Here is a 16,868-nt window from a genome sequence, read left to right as displayed (position 1 = left end):
CCTGATTGTGTATGGGCTTTCCTTCCTCACTGTTTTTCACTGAATGGTGCCTACTCAGAATGAAACACTTCCTCAGTTTTGAACCTTCTTGTTTTATTTCTCAAAGCTTGATGATTTAATTCTGTACTCCAAACACCAGAGCTAAGAGCAAATGCTGTAAAATACAGTGGGAGAAAAAAACACTACCAGTCACTTCAAAGAACAGGTCATGCAGCTTTTATTTTTACCTTTTTGGTAAGCAGGAGGGTTTTCTTTCAGTCAGACCATTCACATACTTTGACAGTACAGATTGCAGTGAATTTGATGGAGATCTTGCAACATTAGAAAACTTTTCTCAATGTACATCCATTTAAGCAACAGCTTATAGGTCAATGCGAGTGCTAGAGTCAAGTCTGCCCACTGCACTCAGGTATACAAAGCATTGCAGCAGCACAAGAGATGCCCGTGCTGGGCAAAGTACAGTGTGTTTTATGTAGTGCAATCACTTTTAGAGGAAAAACTCTAGGAAGGCCACATCTATTTATTAATTTTATGTTTACAAATGCGAGGGGGGTAGAAATCAAACCTCTGACTGAATTAACTTTTGTACAGGTAGGTTTTGTGTATAGGCACGTGCTTTAGAGAGGAGCTCTGAATCTGTTCTGTAATCGCCAGAAAGACATATTGCTTTGTGATTCAGAAAGTGTTATACCATCTCCCTAACATTCTTGGCCAGAGTTGATGATCCAGCTGTTTGTAGAGTTCCTAGAACATGCTCTTCCCTCTAGTGTAAATCCCCAATAGAGAAATTCAGGTTGCTATTCACAATTATTACAGTTATTCTACTTATGATCATTTGACCATATTATGCATTGCCTCTGAATCCTCCAGTCCACAGTGAAAACTTGAACTACCAGAGATGTGGAGGCTCTTGCTTTTCTGTTACTGTCGCTCACCAGTATGAAAAAAAACCCAAGTCAGACAATGAACTGCTACAGCAAAGCATCACTGGTAATATTCATCTAATACAAAAAGAAAAAAAAAGCACTGATGACACTACATGTCACGGTAAGCGAGGTTTCAAAGATACTGCAAAGTGATTTGCTCAGGAAAATTTTAAAATGTACACTGTGCTCGATAGTTCAAACTACACGTAAACAAAGAGCAGCTCCCTGCAACAAGGTGTAAATCAAAACATTATAGCACCAGCTCCCAGCACCAAGGAGTTGCCCACTGACCAGTCAGAGTGTACAATGCAATAGTGCTCGCTGAGGTTTCTGCTACACGAGAGCCACAGTGGGCAGCTCTGCCCATTTCTTGCTGAATATTTTCTGTGCAGGTCTGCACAAATTACATTCCTCTCTTCCTGTGGAGAGCAAGTCAGACGATGAGATGGTTACAGTACCAGAAAACACTGAATTGGAAATGGCACCTGAGGGAAAAGTAGGTACTGCATACCTGATTCTGAAGAAAAGGGCATGGAGGAAACGTGGCGTTATCTGAGCAATCCTCTCCCTAACAGATGAACTCTGAAAGGAGCTGCAGACTGTAAGAAAGGAAATGAGCCTTCCAATGCTGAAAGCCATGGACATTATATTGCCCACACTAGCGATTTTACTTCACCATCAGCAAAGCGTTTATCCCCAAAAAGCTGTACACATACTGGTCAGATTATGGTGCAGTGCTAAATTTACATGATTAAAGGTCTGTTGCTATAGTGGTCTGGTTTGTCTTTTATCTCAGGAGGGCAAAAAAAAAAGGAGACAGGCAGCATGGCCACATCACCATATAGCAATTTTACTCCACATTAATGCAGTTATAATCTTTTTTTGTAAGTGCAAATTAAAAAGTAGTTGCTAAAAACCAGCATGACTTGGGCTGCTGAGAAATGACGCGATTCAGTTTCTTACAAATATTGACAAGTCTAATTCATTACAGGTTTCCAAAGCAAGAACAGGGTTACGAACAGGAAGGGATTAAAACATTACCACTATTAAAAAAAAAAAAAAAAGTGTCATTGCAAACTTCAAACACTCTTCAAAAACATATCTAGAAAAGATTGTTTTTGTATATTTTTTTTCCTGCAGCTGAGGAGTGTCCATGCAAAACAATTTTGAGAAGAGCAGTGTTCCATCTGGGCACCAACTTTGGGCACAACTTTGTCCCACACAGCCCAGTAAAGTGCTTTCTTGTGCATCCTTCGAAGAAAAAAGCTCTCATTTAAAGTTTGGGAGGCCGAGGCTGCTAGAAGGCAGAGTCTCGGTCAATCCATGTTGAGGTCAGAGAAGAAGGAAGGAGTGAAGCTAACAGCACTCTGCCTTTCACAGCTCACAGACAACAGCCTGCAAGGGAGGAGCAAGCAAGAGAAGCAGAGGTGGGTGGCAGATGAAACCCTGCCCTGGGAAGCCGTCAGTGTTTAACATGGGCTTCATCAGGGGAAGCATTTAATTCTTTATAGATAACAAACACTAGCTCTACTGCAGAGTCCCAAAGATTTACTGTTTGCACACCAGGTAACAGATCTCCACACACAACAAAAGTGAAAATCAAATATGCTTTTCACTTCCTGGACTGGTGGTTTTTCAACAATTCCTTTGATGGACGAAGGGGATCTGACTAACCTTTTGCCAATTTAAATTAAAAAAAATAAAAGCATCTTGCCCTCAACATCTTTCATGTTGCACACTTACTTACAAACATTCTAGGGCAGACTGCTAGAGGTATTTACTGATAGAACAACCAACCCTCAGCTTAAAAAAGTAAAAATAACATTAATGGGGAAAAGAATTTAAGGCATTTTTTATTTTGGCCAGGAATGATGCATGCTACACAGTAATCTTCATTTTCTCACTTGGTTTTCAGACCACTGCACTCTTTTGTTTTTGTTTTACATGGCACTTTGTAGTTTGTGTTTTACAGCTTAGTCAAGATTTTCAAGTGTTTTCTTCAGTATAAATGCTTTCTCTTGTAGCTCAGGTCTGCTATCTGACACCATCGTAGACAACGAACGAATGAGGTGCTCTCTGCATTCTCGTGTCAGGCTTTCCCACTGTTGGGCTTCTGTGTAGATAAAAGAGAGACAGACACTGGTCACGAATACCAGAATGCAAAAAAAAATCCAAGACCCCACCTCCATCCCCAGACAGGCTGAGCGAATGCTTCAGCATTTCACTTGCAGGCTGTACTGTGCTTCCAGGAGGAGGCACATTCAGCTGACACTCTGCTGCATGTGCTGCCTCCTGCACAGGGAGCTGTGCCTGTTTAGATTAGGCTTGACAGTCTAAGCCTCCAAGATGTGAAAACAAGGGCCTGAAGAACCAAATGTTTCCCACTTCACAACTGCTTCATGTAATGTAACAAGAACTTTGCTAGAATAAAGGAAACATGAACTGCATAGCAGAAATCCAAAGGAAAGATTGCTGCAGAACGACTGCAGACATGTATGACCTTGATACCTAAGCAGACTCGTTCTCTGAAGTTAATTCTGCAAGGCTTAAATGCTAAATTAACAATGAGGAATTAAACTTGGCACTAAAAGGGTAAAAAATAACTCTTCTACAGAAACAGGAGTTCCTCCGTCTATGGAGCTTGCACATAATACAGAACCAGACTACACAGCCATTTTCCTCACCCAAGGAATATCCAACAGTACTTCAGATCTTGACTTTATCCACAGTTACTTCAAGCCCTCTCCATGTTTCCCGAGTGATCGAGCACAGAACTCAAGTCCCAACTGCCCCAAAACCACCCAGTGCTGCAGGCAGAGGTAATTTTACCTCTCCAGGGCTCCTGGCCACACAGCCAGGTGCCTTCTTCACCCGTCAGTGGCTCTCTCAGGTGGCAAGCAAAAGTCTCACCTTGCAGTTTGGTAAGCAGCAGCTGTATCACAGACAAAGCTTCTGTTCTTATGGACGTGTAGCTTTTGTTTTCTAAGGGATTTAAAAAAAAAACAAAAAAAAATCCCACAACCACATTGAGAACTGCAGGCACACTGTACAAAAAGCAGCCACCACCGTAGTCTCCGGACCACATTAGCACGGCTCACTGTCCTCATTTGTGCTGGCAGTTACATCTGAATGGCGGAAAGTGACCAACCAGCGGCTGAGAAGTCGATTAAACCTTGTATGTCGCCTGTGCTATTTACCACAGCGCTACTGCTCCTTACACATGTTGAAAGGGAACAAGGCTGGCATAGGTACAGTGTCATCACAGACAACTTCTGTGCATAAGAGACAACTCCTTTGGTGAGCTGTATGGCTATAAATCATCCAGGTTTTAACAAGTAGCATTAAGTGAGGGTACATAAACTTTATGACATCAAGCACAAGATGCTCACAAAAAGTTATTTTGTCTCCTGAGCTAAAATCTTGTTAAGGACTTGGTCCAGGAGCATTCATAGTTAAACTTTCCCCAAAGGGGTCTCTGGATTGGTAGCCAGCTGTGAAGTAGGTGCTGCCTTTAGGCATACCAGAAACGAGCCGCATGCAGGTGCGTGGCACTGTTAGGGTCACTGGACAAGTGGGAACACTCGCTACCACAGTCACAAACAGTCCCCTGCCTGGCAACATTACACACGTAGCACTTATATCCCCAAGGGTGCCCTGTTCAGGGAGAGCACGAACTGCCTCAAAGCCTGGAGAAAACTGCTACGTTTCCAATCTGCACTCGTAAGAGGAGTCTGCTGCCTGGCTCTCCCTCCCCTTTCAAAACTCTCTTGCATCAGAGGAATTTACTTCTCTGTACACAGTACCCTGCACAGAACTGTCTTCAACAGCTACTGCAAGATCAGAATTACTGTAGCACAGTGCAAGGAAGGACAAGATGTTACCTCTGACAGTTTATGCTTATTCTGCACTTCCTCTACCAGCCAACCCCCACAGAAAAATGTATTAACAAGAAATTAATCATTGACCACGAACAAGGAAAAGTCCATTTACCTAAAGAATGTGTGATAGATGAACACGTTTCCAACAGTATTTCTGTCAAAGCCACAGGATCTGAGTGCTCCTGGTCAAACAGCATTAGCCTGTCAAATGCAAAAACACCATCAAGACACAGGGAAAAACACCACACCACTGGGACAGAAGTCTGCTTGACTTCTTCCGAGAATCCAGTGTCATCCTTAATTTCACTAAACACTTTGAAGCAACAAAGAAAAGAAGCATCACCTAAGTGGACTGCAGAAAGGAGAATTACCCTTGAAAGTAAGCGCTCATGGCTTGTAGCACTCCGAGCTGCACTTTCCATGTGCTGAGTTTCAGACGGTCACACATTAACTTGCAAAACTCTTGGCGATAGCAACCTACAGAAAAACAAGGATGTCGTGTTACCAGGGGAGCGGCAGCAGGAAACACTTCGTGCTCTGTCTCCCAGGTGTTCCTTGTGCTTTTCCCCAAGTGACAAGAGTCTAGTCACTGTGTATGACCAAATCAACATCCTGTAGCAAGTGACTCTGAAAATCTTCTCCACATCAACACTTTCATTAATGAACACTGGAGGTTAAACAGCTGCATTACACATTCTGGCATGCCAATAAAAGCAACCTGTTCGTTTGTTTATTTTTTTCAGATATAAATAGTTCCTCCGCCTTGTACCAGTGTTGATGCAAACGTACATGTGAGCAGCAAAACTAGGCTGCTTTTGATAGGCAAGTCACCTCAGGCATTCTGTGTGCCTCCACAGTCCTCACAAGCCTCTCTGATCTCCACGTCCCTCCCTCCCTCCTCCCCCTTTTAGTTTTAAGAGGAAAGGAAGTCAAGGAAGGCAGCCAGGAGACCTGCGTGGTTAAACAGGGAGCTGCTGGGTAAGCTCAAGTGGAAGAGAAGAGTTTATAGATCATGGAAGGAGGGGCTGGCCACTTGGGGAGAATATAAGGCTGTTGATAGAGGGTGTACGGAGGCAACTAGGAAAGCTCAGGCCTCCTTAGAATTAAAGCTGGTGAGAGGGGTCATGGACAACAGAAAGAGCTTTTTCAAATATGTGGCAGATAAAACTAACACCAGAGGCAACGTGGGCCCACTGATGAACGAGGTGGGTGCCCTGGTGACTGAAGATACAGAGAAGGCAGAGTTAATGAACGCCTTCTTTGTCTCTTTCTACTCTGCCAGAAGCTGTCCTGAGGAGCCCTGTATTGCTGAGGCCCCAGAGGAACTCAGGGCAATGGAGGAGTTTGCCTCGGTTGATGAGGACTGGGTTAGGGAGCAGTTAGGCAATCTGGACATCCATAAATCCATGGGTCCGGACAGGATGCACCCGCGGGAGCTGAGGGAGCTGGCTGAGGTCATTGACGACCACTCTCCATCATCTTTGCCAAGACTTGGGAAATGGGAGAGGTGCCTGAGGACTGGAGGAAAGCAAATGGCACTCCAGTCTTCAAATAGGGCAAGAAGGAGGACCCGGGTAACTATAGATCGATCAGCCTCACCTCCATCCCTGGGAAACTGATGGAACAACTTATCCTTGGTGCCACCTCAAGGCATATCAGGGATAAGAGGGTCATTAGGGGCAGTCAACATGGCTTCACCAAGGGCAAGTTGTGCCTACCAACCTCATTGCCTTTTATGAGGACATAACAAGATGGATAGATGATGGCAGAAGTGGTGGACGTGATCTACCTTGATTGAGTAAGGCATTTGACACAGTCTCCCACAGCATCCTCACAGCTAAACTGAGGGAGTGTGGTCTGGATGATCGGGTAGTGAGGTGGACGGCGAATTGGTTGAAGGGAAGAAGCCACAGAGTTGTGGTTAATAGGGCAGAGTCCAGTTGAAGGCCTGTATCTAGTGGAGTGCCTCAGGGGTCAGTACTGAGGCCTGCATTATTCAATATTAATCAATTATTTAGATGAGGGAATAGGGTGCACTGTCAGCAAGTTTGCTGATGACACCAAGCTGGGAGGAGTGGCTGACACACCAGAAGGCTGTGCTGCCATCCAGAGACCTGGACAGGCTGGAGAGTTGGGCAGGGAAAAATTTAATGAAATATAACAAGGGCAAGTGTAGAGTCTTGCATCTGGGTAGGAACAACCCCAGGTTCCACTATAAGTTGGGGAACAATCTGTTAGACAGCAGTGTAGGGGAAAGGGACCTGGGGGTCCCAAGGGACAGCTGGATGACCATGAGTCAGCACTGTGCCCTTGTGGCCAGGAAGGCCAATGGCATCCTGGAGTGTATTAGAAATGGGGGTAGTCAGTAGGTCGAGAGAGGTTCTCCTTCCCCTCTACTCTGCCCTGGTGAAACCACAGCTGGAATATTGTGTCCAGTTCTGGCCCCTCAGTTCCAGAAGGACAGGGAACTGCTGGAGAGTCCAGTGCAGGGCAACAAAGATGATGAAGGGAGTGGAGCATCTCCCTTACGTGGAAAGGCTGAGGGAGCTGGGGCTGTTTAGCCTGGAAAAGAGGAGACTGAGGGGTGGCCTCATTAATATAAAGGGTGAGTGTCAAGAGGATGGAGCCAGGCTCTTCTCGGTGACAACCAATGATAGGACAAGGGGTAACGGGTACAAACTGGAACACAAGAGGTTCCACTTAAATTTGAGAAGAAACTTCTTCTCAGTGAGGGTGACAGACACTGGAACAGGCTGCCCAGGGGGGTTGTGGAGTCTCCTACTCTGGAGGCACTCAGGACCTGCCTGGACACCTTCCTGTGTAACCTCATCTGGGTGTTCCAGCTCCAGCAGGGATATTGGACTAGATGATCTTTCAAGGTCCCTTCAATCCCTAACATTCTGTGATTCTGTGAAATAGTTTGAGCAGAGAAAGTTCACTCTGCACACCATTAGCTGACTTACGTTGTGTCTCTGGGCTCCTTGGCCAGGCTTTGCCCAGGGTCTCGAAGGCACAGATCAGGGACTCCATCTGCACCTCTTTCTCCCTCATGTCCTCGTCCTCTTCATCATGCTTTGGTAAACCCGTGCTTGTGCTCTCAAGAGAGTTCTGTGGAGGCCAAGGGGGAAGGTATGATGGACACAGGGATGAGGACAGGACAGACACACTTCAGTGCAACTGCCTTCCCTCACAGTTTGTACCCAGTCAGTGCCCCACACAGAGGGAGCACAGGTGACCCGGGCCACCGGTAGCCCTGGTGCTACTGGCAGCCTGCAGAAGTGCCCAGCATGCTCAGTGTCCTTGCACCCAAACATCTCCCCGTGCTACAGCAGTCCCACTTGCAGAGCTGCGAAACACTGCAGATAGTAAACAGAAGCACTCTGCACAGCTTCCCAGGAGTCCCCTGCTGCCTGTAGAACAGCCAGGAATTAACTTTTAATTCTGTATTGTGGCAATGCTGGACACTGCAGGAAGCACTCTGCACAGCTGGGCGAGTCCAGAATTTGGGTAGCACAGATACAACCACCCCAGGGCTCATCAGTGGTCTGGTATCCAGCCCCAAGGATCTGGTTGAGTGTGGGGTTTGTACGTAACAGCATCAGCCCAAGTGCCGCCACTTGAGTGTTTCATTTTGAAAGAGGGAAAATTCAAGAAGCTGGACTGTCACCTTCTTTATCATGGGAAAGACGATATCTGCCAGCTCCTGGAACCGGTCTTCCTGCGTTGCCTGCAGCAGCCCAGCTGCACAGCGCAGGGCCACCATCTTATACTTCAGGTTCTCTTTCCGACATTCTTTCAGGACAGCCTGGACAATATCATCGACAGTGGGCTGGCCAGGCACTGACTTCTGCAGCTCTGCACTGAAACACAAGGCATACAGGAACTATCAGACCCACATTAATCCCTCTCCAAATGCCTCCCTTCCCACAGAAAGGAAGCAATTCCAGGCACAGGGCTCCCTACCAACAATTATAACTGAAGTTACACTCCAGTGCTCTTCTTCTATTGTCTGTTCTGTTTTTCTTTCCTGTCTTTCCTCGTATGCTTCCGATGTACTTTCCTTCTCTCACTTCTATGTCTTCTTCTCTTTTCCCTCAGTCTTTTCTTTCTTAGCAATTCCACCTTCTCAACATCCTCCTACTTGCCCATTTATCATTTACCTCTGCAGATCCCTCTGAAGCATCACTTGTCCCTCCCAGCTCTCATCAGTGACCCGCATATTGACAAGTGAGTGGACAAAGACTCCCCACATGCTGATGGTTGATTCGGAGGGTGTTCATAATTTTCTCGAGTCTCCTTAGCACCCAACAGCAACAACACTGTGCAACAACCTCCTTTTTGAGATTCCAGATCCTGAGGGTACCACCTCTTTCAAGACACTTACTTGCATGCAGAGACGACACTGTCAATGGCCTTTAACAGCTCCTCCTGCAATGAGTAAAAGAGAAATCACTGAGAAATGCTGCACAGCCAAACAGCACCATCCTGCTGCACAGGAGAAACCTTTGTGGGGAAATACACCGATGCCACCAGTCTAAACAATCAATTTCTCTCTCTGGCCACTCCCACTGGAGAAGCTGCAGAGGACTTGGCTTTCCACCTGCACTGATCTGGTAGTAGAAGGGGCCTTGCAGTGCCACTGAGCACAAGACAGTGTTCCTCAAGGCCACAACATGGCGTAGCAGAAGTAGTCTAAGTGGGATCCCAACTCTTAAAGCAATCTGAATGCCACCTACTTACCTTCCCTGTCATTTTTCTATTGGCTACATGCAGGCCAAAAGTCATATTCCCTAAGCCAGAGTTCCTACAGATGCTGCTCTGCAGCACAGAACATTGCATGTCCTGGCTCGAGGGCTGCATGCTGGTGCTCACAGTGATCCATGTTCCTTTCTTACCTTGCCAGTCCAGGTTCTCCCTGGCAGGCCCTGCAGCAGTGCGGAGAGCACTATTCCCAGGTGCGGCGGCACCAGGGAGCCCGTCTGTTTGGCAACTGATGCCATGGCAGCTGCTCCCTGGGATTTCATCTTCCAGGACTGGGACTGGAGAGCCTTCTGCGTAATGGTTATCAACTCCTGCATATACAGTCTGATGCCACCCTGAGTACCTGCATGTCAAACAGAGGAAAACTGTAATTCTGCCACAAAATAACAAAAATCTCATCTTATTAAAAAAGGTTGTTACAGATTTTTTTTTTTTTTTGTGATGAAACATATCAGCAAGGCCTACTTCAGGTAAAAGGGTGAAGAATTCCTCCCAGACAGACTGAAGATGGGTTCTGTTTTCAAGGTGCTTCCACAGAAAATCTTTAGCAAACATCCAGACAAAAAGCTCATCTCAGTCTTTCCATACAGCAGACACTAGACAACGTGTTAGATTGTTTCTAAGGAATATAACTTTATTTTGGCAAGAACAGGTCACTGGGAAACATTTCTGCAGCTCCTTTCTGAAACTCCAGAAAAGTAATCTGGTGATTAAGGGACCAGCTCTGAAATCAGGTCAGAGAATCAGCCTGCAAAAGCATTTCACCATGCATCCAGATCTCCTCTACAGACAGAAAGCAAGGCAAAATAGCCCTTCTACAGTGTAGATTAATTCACTGAGGTTAAAACTACATGCACGACCAGAGAGATCTCCAACCTGAAACACAGGTCAAAGTCCCCTGTAACTTCAGAGGGTGTAGCAGCTCTCAAAGTCTGGCATCAAGATTTCCAAAGACATCCAGCTGTCTGCATCACAATCATGGCAATATCACAATGGCATTCAGTGCCTCATAATCTTAAAATACTTCTCCTACTGTGTCTGTGTATCCCCAGCAATCAACATCTCTGTAATTATTTTAAATAGCCACAGAGAAGCTAACCTACTAACCCGAAACTCATACAGGACATCTTTAGCAAGGAAGAAAATGGACAAAAGCTTAATAAATCTCACCATGAGAACTCTGTATTTCCAAAATGGAATTCCCGAAAGCATGATATGGCTTGCCCCATGCTTACCAGAAAGTTTTTACCAGTCTTAGCGAAACTTACCAGGCACATTTTCCTGCCAAATTTCAGTCCACAGTGCAGAATTCTCTTTCTCTCCCTTCTCTTCATCGGTAACCTCATGCATGCCAAGAAAAGCCAATGGCAGCACGTGTTTGCCATGGTTCTTCACTACATCTGGACTGTAGCGTCCCATAGCATGCACAGTTAAAGCACAGCCTGTTCTGTAAATTGGCTCTGAAGGAGAAAAATAGTCAATCACACGTTATGACTGGGAAGGAGAATTTTCTTTTATCGGCTTGGTCTGCTTCTTGGGAAGCACAGGAATGCATAGCATGGTATAATGATGCATGGGAATTATCCAGCCTAGCATCACAGTACAGAAATCTGTTTTCTTAGCACTAGGAACCTTTTCTGCCCTGTATTCTGTAACTGAACACCACAAAAGCAACATACCTTCCTTTTCCAAGTACCAACTGCTGAGTTTGTGCAGCAGCTTCTCAACACTACTGTCCCGGGCAGTCTGTAACACGGGAGAGACTCAAATCACTCAAATGCTTCGAGAAAAAACAACAGCAACAAAGCAAAAAACCAAAACCAAACAAACCAACAACAAAAAACTTAAAACGATCTCAAACTCCAACTCACCCGGACTAGATGCCCCATAGCAAAGGCAAAAGACTTCTGTACCACGCTGTTGCGATCAGTCAGACCACTAAGCAAAGCACTCATAAGTTTGCCTGTTGGAAGAGACTTTCCTTTATCACAAGTATCATGTTTTTATTGCTGCAGCAAGAACTACAATAGCCTGCATTTGATTAGATTGTTCGAATTTACGCATTTTTCGTCACATGTTTGCAGGGTTATGTCTCTCTGGTTCTGATGTTAAAACAAGTGCACAGCATAACACAGCAAGGCTAAGCAGAAACTTGTGTTTTGCCAGCCTCAGCCTGCACACCTTGACTGGTAACGTTCCTGTGACGTGTGCACCCCAGCTGATCATGCTTTCAGCTTTACTTCTGTCTTACAACAGAAACATGACCTTTCTAGTATCAAATCACAATAAACTGTAAAGGGAAGATTAAGACCCAAGGAAGCAAAGGCCCTGTTTATGGTTCACCCATAGCCCAAGCTGAAGGAACAAGTGCTTATTGACAGTGATGCACTAACACCCACATTGTTAGTCTGCTGCAACACAGTCTAGAAATATTTCCATCTGTTCCTGCTAAGTGCTAGTGAGTTCCCTCAACTCCTTCCTCTGCCTCTTCCAATTTGATGAGGTATTTAACATCCCTGGGACCCACCCCCAGCATGCCAGTCTCACACACACAAGGCAACTTCAAACAGCTCTCTGGAAAATAAACACATAAAGATCATTCTTGTAATAAAATCAAGGGTCAACAGGGAGGAAATGCTACGTATAGAACAGCAACAAAAAGCACCTTTAAAACCTGACACTAGAAAGAAACCTCACCTGAATAAGGTGTTAAGTCCTGAGGACACTGTGTGGTTAAGGACACAACTACACTGGCACAGCCTCCCTGGAAGATTGCAACAGTAAACAAAGGTAAGACAAAACAATATTAGCCCCTGGTTATTACTGTTAATACTTGCTGCAGTGCTATATGCACTGGGTAGAAGCACAAAACATTTTGTAACAAATGAATGACGGGAATGAATTAGGAAGTGAAAAAGTTACTGGGACCCACACTGAGGATCCATGGTCCTGAAGGATTTACAGCTACCAAAGACAACCTTCTGCACTCTAGTGTCACAGAGTACAGTGGCTGTGTAGCCCAGGGGCGTTCAGGCAGCACACACTCAGGAAATCACAGGTAATGCAGGCGGTGTGTGACCCAGATGTCAAATGACTACAGTATGAATGAGCCCAAGCTGTCACTTTAAAAGAGACAGTCAAAAGAACAGTATTTACAATGGCATTGCACTGTGTTCCCTTCTCTATTTCCAAATGAACTATTAAAATCCCAGACATACCTTTGTGCCAAGGCCTACTCCACTTTTGATCAGTTCACACAGCCGAGGAATCAGCTCACCCAGGACGGACACATCCAAATACTGCAAACTCTAGGGAAAGGCAAGAGATGGGGATTAAAAAAAAAAAAAGAAAAAGAATAAAGAAAGATAAGAGTGGCAGACTTAAACTGGTCCAGCTTCCAGTTGAGGCCTGCCCCAGCTCTGTGTGCTGGTCTTCAGCTGAATCCTGAGAGGTTGCCAAATGGTGGGAAAAAGGCACCACAAAGTGGTTTCTACCGCATACAGACTCTCCTATCCTACTTCTATGCTAAGCTGACCCCACTAAAATTATAATTTCCTGGAACAGATGCACGCCTGCACTCCAACTATTTAGAAAGCTGAAAGTAACACACTAGCAAGGACTTGTTTTGGGGAGGGAAAGGGATGCAAAGGTTTGCGTATCTCAGGAAAAAGCAGCATTCTGCCCGTCGTATGAAACCCTGAAGCAGTAACATATCCAAACTAGAGAAAGAAATGAACCGACTCGAAGACATTCTTAAACTGGTCAAGATAAACAAGCGGAATAAATGACACAGAGGTAAAAGAGAGTTTTTATTGGTATAATTTCTAATCTCCTATGCCTAAAACGCCACCTGGCAAAAGAGAAAGCCCCAGGTTTTCAGCACTCTGTGTAGCACACTGTCTGCAGAAGGGAGATCCATCCTCTAGCAAATTCAAGAATCACACACTAACTGAAAGTAACACTCTCTTGAGCTTCAGAAGTCAGATCTGCTGTCACTTCCCCCTTCTGCACTGGTATGGCGAAGGGAATAATTCATTATATCCCATCCAATGATATAATCTCCCAGCCAGCCCCAGAATGTAGAGGAACAGAGAGAAGGTTGCTTATAAACCAAGACATCTCCACGTTACTCCAGGGAAGCTATACTATATCTCCCCTTCCCTAGGAAACCCCAAGCATCACCCAGGGCAGCACAGCCATCCCCAAAGGCTGGCAGGGCAGAGGCAGGGCCTGGAGGAGGGACAGCAGCAGCTGCTGCAGCCTGCCCAGTGGCAACCAGGACACTTTTACAAGGAGCCTTTCATTCCCAGCTGCTTTACACGCTATTTATAGAGATCGCTCCACTTGACACCAAAACGCAGCTCCACATGCTGTTCTGTACAGGAGGGCTTGCTGTTGTTACTTTTCCATAAGGGCAGGAAATAAAGAACAGCTCTGGTGTCTATGCTTCTCCTAAAACTTGCTCAGCGTTCACACTCCCTGTCTGCTCGCATGCCCCTGGCTGTGTGTAGCGTCCGAGCAGACAAAAAGGGGGCTTATTTTTGGGAAGAGAGAGGCTCTTACAGAGGGAAGGGAGTTCTGCCAGGACGGACCCTGCAGCATGGTGTCTGGGCATCAGCAACTTCAGGAAACTATGGTGCCAAACACCAGCTGCTGACAGTGCTTTCAGTGATATCAGCTTTTTCTCTCAAACTCCCACCACCAAAGCACCAGCAAGGTCCAGGTAGGGATATCTAAGGCACCACAAAGCAATAGTTGGACAGCATCTGTGCCTTAAAAACAATGACTATCATCAGTGGGAGGTCCAGTTGAGAAGGTGATTGTGGAATTGTAGGCTAGAGATGAAGAGAACAGGCAGCTAGCATAATCCAGAACCAGCTGAGTCTCCATCCAAACAAAACCACTTGAAAGATGTGCTTCATCAAAGCAGGCAGGTCTTCAGGTGGAGAAACAACGCATCTGGCTCCAAATGGAGCCAAGGTTGTTTACAAGTGATGTGAGTGGCAAGCTGCGGCAACAGAATTAAAGAAGTCAGTATGTGAAGAAGAAAGGGGACAGACAACCACATGGAGATGTGATGACAGAATGAACCCTGAAGAGGTATTCTGTCAAGCTCACACTTTGATTCCTATTCTGCTACAACATAGCTTACACTGGTGCCCTTCTGAACCAAGTACTTACCATGTTAATAGTTTCCATCATGGGAGACGACTTGACAGCACTAAGTCTGGCACTATCCATTGCAGTCTGAAAAGGAAAAAAAAAAACCAAAATGAAGAGTAAACTCAATATAAAACAGTGGGAAGGGCAACGTCAGCTATAACTCACTATCTTATAAACTCAAACCAATATCAATTTCAGATGCATGCAGACTGAAATTAATTATGTTCACAGACTCGGAATGTCTCTCTTTCAGAGGTAGATGCTGACATCGAGGAAACAGAAAAAATAAAGGAAAAAATAAAAGAAGAAAAATGAAGGAAAGAAATAAAGAGAAAGAAGGAAGGAAAAGGAAAGACAGAAAGAGAGAGAAAGAGAGTGAGAGAAAAAGTAAGTCCCACTCTGACCTATTGTTCATTCTTTTTTTTGTTTGCAAAGGGCAGAGTTTGAGCCCTTTCCCTTCTCATAACGAAACTGGCTAAATTTGCTTCCGAACCGTGGATTTCAGTCAATTTCCCAGAAGACTACTACTGATCAATATGGTTCTTCGAGAGAGATTAAAGGGCACAGTGCTAACAACATCCACCTCCAGCACACCTTCTAATTTATGTTATAGGGAGTCCTGCAGTTAATCCCCTGGGAAAAGCAGCAGTGAAGTTTGACAGCACAGGTGCATTCCAGATAATTATTACAAACGCTTTCTTCACCTATTTCACAGTTGTACATGGAGGTGAAGTGATATTTAACAACAGTTCTTACTAAGATTGTTCTTCACTTTCTGAAATACGTGGTCTAGTGAGTGAAAAAAAAAATCCAACCCTTCAAAAAAACCCAACATTTGACCAGCCATATTCCGATGACCAAACATCTTTTAGCAATTTATTAGTTATTTCTCTTTCCATGTTTGAACACCTCTCAACCAAATCTGCTACTCTTCTGTTCACTGAATGAGCTTAATTCTTTTGTTATCTCTGTTCTGTTGATACTTTCCCACCACAATTGCACTTACTTTCTCCTGATCTGTTGCACAAAGACTCAAATAATTGAGGACTTGAGGCTCCAGCACACTCAGGGATTCCAACAGGGCCGGGATAAGTTTTGGTGCATGAGGTTTCAGCATAGACCCAGCACTTTTACTGATCTTCACAAGAGTGTTAATGCTGGAAAAAGATCAAAGGGAAGGTCAACACACATATATAGCTGAAAAATCTCTCTGGTCTGCTCTAGTGCAGCACAAACAAAAAGGCCAATCCCAATCTCAGATATACCAATATAAATCTACCTGCAAACAAAAATCAGTGTATTTTTCTGCTTAAGCAAAATCATACTTTAGCCCTGAGCTTCCAACTGATGCTATGCTTTGCACAGACATTGATTACTTTGGCCAGGGTATCACAAAGGGAATGCACAAGAAGGTAGTACTACAGACAGATGTATGAAGAAACAGCACACCTTCATGTTTTAAAGAAGTGCTGCACAAAGTCACTCCAGAGACATCCATTGTCTCTGCCCAAGAAAAAAACAAATTACAAGGATCTGTTCAAATCCCACTTGTCAGTTTCAGAATGACCACGTTTCAGGCTGCATTTTGAAAAAGTGTTTTCATATCTTCAAAAGGGATGAAAACATTCAAGAAATATACACTATAATTTGTTAGGAGTTTTATAACCTTCCTGGATAATTATTTTTTGCAAAGACCAGCTACAATCCAGGTCTGCATTTTCCAGCTTTTCTGTCTCTCAAGCAAATGAAGGAATAAACAAGGTCACAGAGTGACAAGCATATGAAGTCCTTACACATCAAGGGACATCGAACCATTACGTGACATAGAATGTATTTGAACAGTGTGACCAAATGCAGTTTCTTCTGGGATGTGAACTGTCATTACTGACAACCAGTCATGAAATAAGACCTGGCTGTTTCAAGAACTATCGTGGGATTTTTTGTTTACAAGCAGAAGGGGGATGCCAGTCCTGAAGGACAGCCTCAAGTGCAACAAACTGCTTGCAGATCAGTTTGCCAGCTGTACAGGGAGAAAAGAACTTCCTGCTGGGAATCAAATCTGGGCATTTGTGTAGTGGCCAGATGCCCCCAGAAGACAGGCAGAGTTCCCCAGGCTGCTGTCTGAGCAAGGACTCAGCAG

At 44.8% G+C, this 16,868-nt stretch overlaps 1 protein-coding gene across 3 annotated transcripts in view; it reads right to left on the bottom strand.

The window, feature by feature from the left end:
• Positions 1-193: 193 nt before the first annotated feature.
• ECPAS (Ecm29 proteasome adaptor and scaffold) overlaps positions 194-16,868 on the bottom strand; it is a 74,667-nt gene continuing 57,992 nt past the window's right edge. For all 3 annotated transcript variants that reach the window (XM_065861362.2, XM_065861361.2, XM_065861363.2), the window contains 15 exons: positions 15,735-15,885; positions 14,747-14,812; positions 12,784-12,873; positions 12,263-12,329; positions 11,437-11,528; positions 11,245-11,311; positions 10,834-11,025; positions 9,700-9,908; positions 9,189-9,232; positions 8,472-8,664; positions 7,768-7,912; positions 5,176-5,281; positions 4,917-5,005; positions 3,837-3,908; positions 194-3,039 (listed from right to left, as the gene is read on the bottom strand). In XM_065861362.2, coding sequence (XP_065717434.1) covers positions 2,900-3,039; positions 3,837-3,908; positions 4,917-5,005; positions 5,176-5,281; positions 7,768-7,912; positions 8,472-8,664; positions 9,189-9,232; positions 9,700-9,908; positions 10,834-11,025; positions 11,245-11,311; positions 11,437-11,528; positions 12,263-12,329; positions 12,784-12,873; positions 14,747-14,812; positions 15,735-15,885 — 1,723 coding nt within the window. In that variant the 3' untranslated portion in view covers positions 194-2,899. The remainder of the gene's footprint in view (positions 3,040-3,836; positions 3,909-4,916; positions 5,006-5,175; positions 5,282-7,767; positions 7,913-8,471; positions 8,665-9,188; positions 9,233-9,699; positions 9,909-10,833; positions 11,026-11,244; positions 11,312-11,436; positions 11,529-12,262; positions 12,330-12,783; positions 12,874-14,746; positions 14,813-15,734; positions 15,886-16,868) is intronic.

This window comes from Patagioenas fasciata, chromosome Z (assembly GCF_037038585.1).
Source record: "Patagioenas fasciata isolate bPatFas1 chromosome Z, bPatFas1.hap1, whole genome shotgun sequence".
NCBI lineage: Eukaryota > Metazoa > Chordata > Aves > Columbiformes > Columbidae > Patagioenas > Patagioenas fasciata.
The sequence above is the reverse complement of the archived record's forward strand: the minus strand, read 5'-3'. Positions and strand labels throughout refer to the sequence as shown.